The sequence below is a fragment of the Populus nigra genome, chromosome 6 (assembly GCF_951802175.1).
Source record: "Populus nigra chromosome 6, ddPopNigr1.1, whole genome shotgun sequence".
Lineage (NCBI taxonomy): Eukaryota > Viridiplantae > Streptophyta > Magnoliopsida > Malpighiales > Salicaceae > Populus > Populus nigra.
This window is the reverse complement of record NC_084857.1, coordinates 11,546,790-11,555,853: the sequence shown is the minus strand read 5'-3', so window position 1 is coordinate 11,555,853 and position 9,064 is coordinate 11,546,790. Positions and strand designations below refer to the sequence as shown.

Genomic DNA, 9,064 nt, shown 5'->3' with positions numbered 1-9,064 from the left:
ATTTTAATAATTTTTAAATAAAAAATAATTAAAAAAACAATAATTATTAAAATACACGTCCCCCCACTATTGGCCCTCTCTCACCCTCTACACGTTTGCTGACCGGGGGCAGGTTTTGTTTGCCGTTTTTTTGCAAGTGATCCTACACTAAACGACTGCCCGTTTGTCCCATCATGGCTCTGCCTTGAAATTTGAAGTTTTAAAAAAAAATAAAAAAAAAAGGAAAAAGAAAAAGGCATTCCTGAAGACCAAGTCTTTTGTCTCTTCTCTCTCTAACGCTGCACTTTATTCTGTTCAAAATCGATACTTTGCTGTTTGCTGAGAACGAGGCCTCTTTGTTTCAAAGGGAGACATGGAGAGAGAAGCTTATAAGCTTTGTTTCTCTCACTATCTCTCTGTCTAAAAAACTTTGCTTTCCTTTATTTCTCTATCTATGTCTCCTACATTGTCTTGTTCTACTTCAAGAATCTCTCATCTCACTTCCATGCATTAAAGCGTTTGTCTCTCTTGACTAATTGCATTCTCATGCTTTGCGGGTTTCTTCTTGTTTCTTGTTCATAAGCGTTTCATTAGCGCATTGACAAAGTCTTACTACAAGAGGAAACCAAGAACACCCATTTGCTGTTTGGTCCCTTTTGATTCATTTCTAGTCGAGACCAAGAAATCCATTCGTGGTTGAGTGTATTTGGCTGGGTTTGGGGTAGCTTTCAGAGGTTTTTAGAGTTTGTAGAGAGTAAAGACCTTCCTGACTTGCTTCAAAGCTTGATATACTGAAAGCTCATAAATTGTGGAAGGAGAATTCCAGCTGTGGAGTTCTATATCTTTTGAGTTAGTGACCTTTTTCTGGTGGCATTAATCAAAGCTTGGGAACCGGGGAGGGGGAGAAAGTAAAATAAGAGCTATATGAATTAACAGTGAAAAATGACTGATGGGAATTCCAAGAAAAGCAAGGTTTTTCACTTCATTTTCCTGTACATCATTGACAAGTATATCTGTTTTTTCCCTTATTTATTATTGAGCAATTATGATGTTTTTTGGATTTCATTAGTTAATTTGTTTTTTGTTTTGTTGGGTAAAGCTCTCCTGGTCCAAGAAAATGGTCAGAAAGTGGTTCAACATCAAGAGCAAAAATGAGGACTTTCAAGCTGATAATATTTACGGAGGTTGGCATTTTCTTTTCTTGGGCTTCTGCGTGATGACTAACTTTAATCAAACTTGGGGTTTTTGATTCAATGGAATCAAAGAATCCACTTTATTTATAGTGCAGTTTCTCATCCTCTGGTTGGTTTCTGAGAAAACAGAGAAAAGGAGGAATATCCTTGTGAATTAGATGCTAATGGCATTGTGAATCTCAAATATCACCAACTTTATGCACCTCTGCCAAATAGTAGAACCACCCCGAGTTAGATGGAGGCTTTTGTTTTTGAGTTCCAAGGAGTGAAAGAAATAAAAATTTTCATTATTCTATTTACATTTGATCCTGCATTTTCTCTGCAACCAAAGTGATACTGTATCTGCTGATGACAATTTTACGTTATTATCTCGTTTTGCTTTCGCTATCAATTCAACTTCTCCACATTCATCTCCAGTTTACCCTTTCTTTAAAAATTAGGATCGACTTTACATGTGATTTTCTTTCATCAGGGGGTGAAGTTGAGTACAGGACTAGCTTCTCAGAGAGGGAGCCATGTACAATTAAAAAGAGCAAAACAGGTGCGGTACCATCAGAATTTAAAGATTTCTTAGGGTGAATATGTGTCTCAATTGGGTTTAAATTCTGATTAATGCTGTCCTGTTAATTATTTTCCCTCACTCTGAAGCAGAGAAATTTAGCAAGAATCCAGAGCAGTTCCGTCGACGTAGAATGAATCTCGACCATCCTCGTATCATAGACGTTCAAAACCACAGGTATCGTGTCATAGATTTTCTTTTTTCTCACAGTTTTCTTCCTTAAATATATGCATTTTTTCCTGTTTAAGTACCAACTGCTTTTCTGTTTCTATTTTGGGCAGTATTTTTGTAGCTTCATGGAACGTGGCTGGAAGATCCCCTCCGAGTAATTTAAGTCTTGATGACTGGCTTCATGCTTCACCTCCGGCAGATATTTATGTTCTTGGGTATAATTTGGTGGTTATTATCTACGATTCCTATAACTAAATTCTGTGATTGCCCATTAGTGATGGAAATATTTCTACTTATCTGTGTATCAGGTTTCAAGAGATAGTTCCTTTGAATGCTGGTAATGTTCTGGGTGCAGAAGACAATGGCCCTGCCAAAAAATGGCTGGCTCTCATCAGAAAGACTCTAAACAATCTTCCCGGAACTAGTGGAAGTGGTGGATGCTATACACCATCTCCAATCCCTGAGCCAATCGTAGAAATAGATGCAGATTTCGAGGGATCATCTAGACAAAAGAATGCTTCTTTCTTTCATCGCCGGTCATTCCAGACAACCCATAGCTGGAGAATGGACAACGATCCTTCAATTCCACAGCCACGACTTGATCGGCGATTCAGTGTATGTGATCAGGTAATATTCGGTCACAGGCCAAGTGACTATGATCCTAGCAATAGATGGGGTAACAGGTCTAGTGACTACTCAAGGCCCAGTGATTACTCAAGGCCCAGTGATTACTCCAGATGGAGCTCTTTGGATGATGATAACGGGCCCGGGGAATCACCAAGTACTGTATTATATTCACCAGGTTCCTATTCTGCATCTACCGAAGATGGACACGGGAGGCCAGGGCATTCAAGGTACTGCTTAGTGGCAAGTAAGCAAATGGTTGGCATATTCCTGACAATATGGGTGAAGAGTGAATTAAGGGATCACGTCAAAAACATGAAGGTATCTTGTGTTGGCAGAGGATTGATGGGTTACCTAGGAAACAAGGTATCGGTCAAGTGAATCATGGAGTGTCACTATTTACTTTATTACTTGGATTTTCCAAATTAGTCAGAATTACTAACTATTATGAGAACAGAAGTAATATTTTGTTTGATGTCGCAGGGATCTATTTCTGTCAGCATGTCCTTGCACCAAACAAGCTTTTGCTTCATTTGCAGCCATTTAACCTCTGGACAGAAGGAAGGTGATGAGTTAAGAAGGAATGTAGATGTCATGGAGATTCTTAAGAAGACAAGGTTTCCACGGGTTAATAACGCGGGAGATGAGAAGTCCCCAGAAACAATCCTCGAACACGAGTAAGACCACCCTCATCAGCTATCAAGTAACCTTTTCAACGCTTTTCACTTTGCTTGGATATCATATGTATTAGTATAATTTACCAAACATTTAAAATGAATAAGTTGTGCTTTTGACAATCCCAAGGAGTTATGTCCCAACAAAAAACCTACCCTGTGAGAATTTTCAACATTTTTAACAAAATTCACATGCATGTCTAAGTGAATGATTTATATGGTTCGCACTGTCCTTTTCTTCATTATTCCACATTTGTTTTCAAAGTTTTAATGTTGCTATATATTTGTTGCAGTCGAGTTATTTGGCTTGGGGATTTGAATTATCGTATTGCCCTGTCTTACCGAGCTGCCAAGGCACTAGTTGAGATGCAAAATTGGAGGGCATTGTTGGAAAATGACCAGGCATGTTTTACCTATATTCTCCATGATCTCTTCTGTTAGTTTCCTTTCTCTATTTCAAAAAATATCAATCAATTTTATGACTTGTGTCAGCTTCCGTCTGATTTGCTGATGGTTATGTTGCAGTTAAGGATAGAGCAGAGGCGAGGTCGTGTTTTTGTGGGATGGAATGAGGGGAAAATTTATTTTCCTCCAACGTACAAGTATTCAACTAATTCTGACAGATATGCAGGAGATGATATGCATCCAAAGGATAAACGCCGAACCCCAGCTTGGTAAGAACATCCCTCCTACCTGACTGTACAAGAAAATATGGAACTGAAAAAATAAACATTTTTTTAACTGCAAAAAAAGAATTACGAGTGATTATAGCAGCTATAAAAAAAAATGAAGATTACAATACTGTGCCACACGTGGTCAAAGTTGCTGATTAATTAAATAATTTTACGCTGAAGGTGCGATAGAATTTTATGGTATGGAGAAGGTCTCCATCAATTATCTTATGTACGCGGGGAATCTCGGTTCTCGGATCATAGGCCTGTCTATGGAATATTTTGGGCAGAGGTTGAATCGAGCCACGACCAATTGAGGAAAAGCACTAGTTATTCTAGTTCCAGAATTGAGGTAGAGGAGCTTTTCCCTTACTCGCATGGGTATACCGAACTGAACTTTTTTTGAAGGTTGATGAGATTGGTATGTCTTTCTCCCTTTCTGTCTCTCACTAGTGTGCATGTGCATAGACAAACACCCAAATGTGATCGCACAAACTCACTTTTCTGTGAACCACGTAGTTAGGCTCCAAGATGCTTCACGTAGTCCCTCATTTAATTCTTTCCATCTTGCTTGTGCTTATGAACATATGCTGTTGCAATTTATTTTCTTTTCCCTGATCGAGTGTTTCTCTTGGGCTATAACCAGGCTGTAAATATGTTTTCAAGTATTACAATTTTCTCCACATATGAAGTATGGTTTGGCATCCTCAATCACTCAGGTGAAACTTCCTTCTACTTTTTTATTATCGCATAATGTTTTTCGCTTTTCACCATCTTTCCATTGTAATGGACGGGAAGGGATACGAAAATGGATTTGATGTGAGGATTCACTATTATGGTGGTCCTCAGAAGAGCATCTTTAGTATGTAGATCTTGAACCCGGCAGATACCCTTTGTACATCTCACAAGAAACGTTGTTGCTTTTGGTTATCGAGAACATGGACTTTTGTGAATCTAAATGAAAATGAAGGTCAAAAACAGAATATATACTGGCATATGAAGTATGCCATCCAATAAAATCCCTTTCCCTTCTTAAGTTTTCTTGAGAAATTTTTTTGGTCGTTCCTATGCTTATGTAGCATTTGGTCCCCATTTGCAGGCGGGAATCACTTTGAACAAATTTTGCCCTGAAGGGTGATATAGAGACATTCCGTTGCCCACTGACTGAAAAAGGTTGATTCTCCTCTCTTTTACCTTTTCTTGGTCTTGATGTGTATTTTCGTTTCCTTGCCTAACCTTATTTTCGCTTTCATTTTTTCCAGGTGTAAATATGTGTAATTTGGTCAACTAATTAACTCCATACATTATCAGCTCGTGTAACTTCGATCAGCATAACGTTCCAGTTGCTATTTGGTACATAATTGAGGTACCAGATTGACTAAAACCTACCTTTTTTGTCACAGTTTCGTACAAGCACTATCAGTTTTTCATTATGATTCGGTACAATCTCTTTGTTTTCATGGTTGCTTTTATACTTCAAGATAACTAGGGCCAAGCAATAATGGAAGTTTTTATTTTTATTTTTTTGGGCAGGATGAACTCAACCCATCAGGAACTGCGAAGTCGGTGACTAAAGATCAATTTATTCATGATTCTTTTCTTTTTTTAATCTTTTTTTTTTTAGTTTAGGAAACACTCTTAAATTTTGATGACCGAAAGAAGATGAAGGATGCTCAAAACAATCATTTAGGGAACTCACCTTTTGTTTTAAATGTAGAAACCAAGTAAAGATCCGATGGATATTCATTACCAAAGTGATAGGAAAAAAATTATATATATTGAAACTTATGATAGATTTGAGAATGCCTCTTGCTCCTCCTGTCGTTGCTATTGATTTACAGGAAAAGTTGGTTTCTTGATAATCCACATGTACTCTGCTGTTAGCTTTTTCTTTTTTCTTTTACAGCTTTGGCAGGTGTATTGGAAGCCATGATTTATAGAGAATAAATACTCTTTCGGAGTGTATGCCATGACATAATCAATCACTCCAAACTTTTTTACACAATCCACAATGTGACATTTCAAGAATGTGTTTTTCAGGCGAATCAAACGTAAGTGCAGCATAATTCATTATCAGCACAAAGATAAGATTCATTGAAGTTTCTTTCCGACTTCATTAGTAATGGATCTTGTTTTGGCAACATAGCCCACGTCAAAATACTCGTCAGGAACGATAATGAAAGAAATAATCTTTATCTTCGTCAAATATGGTGTTCTTAACCAAGAGCGTCTTCCCAGCTTTATAACGAACAGTTTTTTCCCTCCTCAAAATAAATAATCAACGGCTCTCCAGTGTCCTTTCCTTGAGGTTGGAGTTTTAACTCAAGGATCTCCACTTAAACAGGAGAATACAATGCAGTCTAATGGGGAGAGAAAATGAGGACAACTTTTTCAAATTTTTTTTGGCATTTTCTTATATTTTTGACCAACTGTATGGATTACATCAGAAGACACTACCTTCTATTAAATATTACCTTAATTTCTTACGTAGTTTCGCATCTAGTTTTCACCTTCCATGTCAGAATTTGCCTCACCTTTTGCTTTGCCAAGTTTGTCTTAATGCGGGAGTGCTGAGCACCGGAGCAGCTCGCTGTGATTAGCTTTCTATTTCGAGTGGTCAAGTTAGTTATGAGCCATCATTATATATAGTCCTTTTGTTTCACTTCCTATTTTGGGTGGTGAAGTCAGGACACTTTGAAATTGTATTCTAAATAGTATTTTAAGAAAATTTAAATATTTTTTTATTTAAAATTATTATTATTTATAATATACTGATATTAAAAAATTAAAAATATTATTTTAATATATTTAAAAAAAATACTTTAAAAACCAATTGTTCCATCCTTCCAAACACTCCTATATTAGTTACTTGCTGTAAAATCAACCAAAAAATTGACTGATTATCATTATTGCAACAGGTTTGTATTTACTTGGTTCAACCGATTTTGTGCCTCCCTTTTGAGTGCAATAATTGACCAACAATCAGCTGATTAAGCAAGATTCTGAAATTAAAAAAAATTAATGATGAAATCAATTACATCTAGTGTGGATATTGTGGAAACATTATTATATCATGATTTTTTCTCATCATAGCAGACATTCTATTTCTACTATTATTCATTAATAATAATATTAAGATATAACTTAACTGATTAGATTCTAAATTTGTTTTTTAAAGATCACCAGTTCAAGTCTAATAAATTTTAGGGCCACTAAAAACTTACATGATCATTAATTTTAAAGTCTACAGAATTAATTAAGATACACGCAAGTTGGCTCGAAAACACCCTTGAAGTTCTAGGAGGAGAGAGAGACCATTCCTTTGTTAAAGAAAAAGCTTTACTTATACATCTGACCAATAGAAAGTGCAAGCCAAACATTTTGAATCTTACAGAACTTAAGAATGACATGAAATTAACGAATACTTAATGTTACAAATCAGAGAACTAATTAAGCAATAAAAAAATACAGGAAAAAAGGAAGAGGGCCATTGAATCTAGCAGTTTCATTGTCTCTTCTCCAATAATTTCTGCAGGTCCCTTGCTTGCTCCTCCTTTAGTTATTTGCAACTGGTCCCCGGTTGAAAGGAAGCAGAGTGACGTTCCTATCATGCTCCGACTGATAAAGGGCAGTTCATCTTTTTTTTCTTATGCTTTCCGTAGCACGTGAGTTGTTTTTTTAATAATTACAGACTGCCAATTATATACATCATCATCTCTAGCTTTTTTTTTATATAAAAAAAATAGCACGGTAATATAAGAATTTAGCAGAGTAACACTATTTATTAATTTTTTTTGCAAAATAGCATATTTTATTTTATCTTGTTTTATAATAGTTGTATTTATTAAATATTATTATTTTAAAGTGCAACAAAAATTTATTTTTTTAAAAAAATACACTGTTCTTGTTTCTGATTCCATCATCAGAAACCGACACCTCAATCAATTCATTGGGACTATCTTCTCCTATTTGCTTTTAATTTTTCTTGCTTTTGTTTTCGTGGGCTTCAGAGTATCTTTCTTCTTTGCGTTTTCCAATTGCACGATCTCCTCTGGCTTAGCAATGGACTTGATGATCATAAAAATAAGAGTTAAACTGATTTTGATGGATTGTATGAAGTGAATCAAAATCTTTGTTGTATCTAAATTCTTCATCTTCTGAATTAGAACGAAAATCAATGTGAGAAGTCTCCGAGTTTGTTGAGCTTGAGGGACAATTATCTGGTGAAGAGGGAATGCATGCAACCTCCAGCCTTAAAACACTGAGCTGAGGCATGTATTGTTCTGCACATCTGATACATTGTTAATTAACAAATTTAGTATCTCAACAGTTCTCTATTATGAAAACTGAATTTTGGAGAAAGAAAATAAAAATATAAATATAAAGGTGAAATGATAGCTCTTCCTGAACTAACAGCAGACTGTTTGAAGCTTATGATTATATATAGATCAAAAGTATCATGCTTGCTTTTTCTAGGCTCATGATTCACTGAAAAAGACAGCATTAATTATTCTTGTCTCTTCTTTATCTGCAAGGCGAACAGAACACATGTCGCACATCTGAGTTACTGGAAAGTGATGATTTCTGCTATTTCCACTTCCATTTTGTTTTGCATTTGATCTTATCTGTCTGTTAAATTTTAATGATGTAAGAAAATAAAGTAAAATAAACAACTCCACCACTAACCTCTGCATCTGACTAATATTTAAAGTTTTCAGGATGAGAAATTTGCCTGGAAAAATTCCGGGGTTTCTACGTTGTGGATGTCTATAAACTTTTAGCTAGTGGGAGGTGAAAGCAACATTTGCTAAACAAATAGCAGTAAAGGCAAAAGCATGTCTCTCTTTTGTCCTTGGCATTCAGCACATACCAAAGAATTACTCCTGTTTCTCTGTTTCTTAAATCAGTAAGAGCTTACTCTGTCCAGTGGTCTCTGATGTTTGGAAAGCAAAAAAACAGCAAGATTCTCATTGCTCTTTAGTTTATTGAAAATCAAATATAAACTGATAATAAATCTCTCTAATTGCTTGCCCTTCATTTCTTAAAATTTACTTTTACAATTACATGATTGTGCGCATATATGAGCAACGGGCAAACCTTTTAGAAATTCAGTTTTCTGGTCCTGGAAGGGTGCCAGAAAACCATATAATCAGAAAAATTGCACGAACGCATGCCTGTTATCAAAAGAACCAC

General features: G+C 35.9%; 1 protein-coding gene across 4 annotated transcripts; it reads left to right on the top strand.

Annotated features, from left to right (window-relative positions):
* Positions 1-341: 341 nt before the first annotated feature.
* Positions 342-5,674, top strand: LOC133696675 (type IV inositol polyphosphate 5-phosphatase 7-like). 4 transcript variants are annotated; one of them, XM_062118921.1, is made up of 14 exons: positions 342-951; positions 1,079-1,163; positions 1,645-1,713; positions 1,821-1,908; positions 2,013-2,117; positions 2,211-2,892; positions 3,010-3,203; positions 3,494-3,602; positions 3,726-3,874; positions 4,055-4,292; positions 4,518-4,590; positions 4,971-5,044; positions 5,134-5,237; positions 5,405-5,674. In XM_062118921.1, exons 1-10 carry the CDS (start codon positions 922-924, stop codon positions 4,275-4,277), a joined length of 1,734 nt encoding a protein of 577 aa, XP_061974905.1. In that variant the 5' UTR covers positions 342-921; the 3' UTR covers positions 4,278-4,292; positions 4,518-4,590; positions 4,971-5,044; positions 5,134-5,237; positions 5,405-5,674. The 4 variants fall into 4 exon arrangements, with proteins under 4 accessions (XP_061974905.1, XP_061974906.1, XP_061974908.1 ...); XM_062118922.1 differs by having other exon boundaries at positions 5,134-5,311; XM_062118924.1 differs by having other exon boundaries at positions 342-986.
* Positions 5,675-9,064: the final 3,390 nt, after the last annotated feature.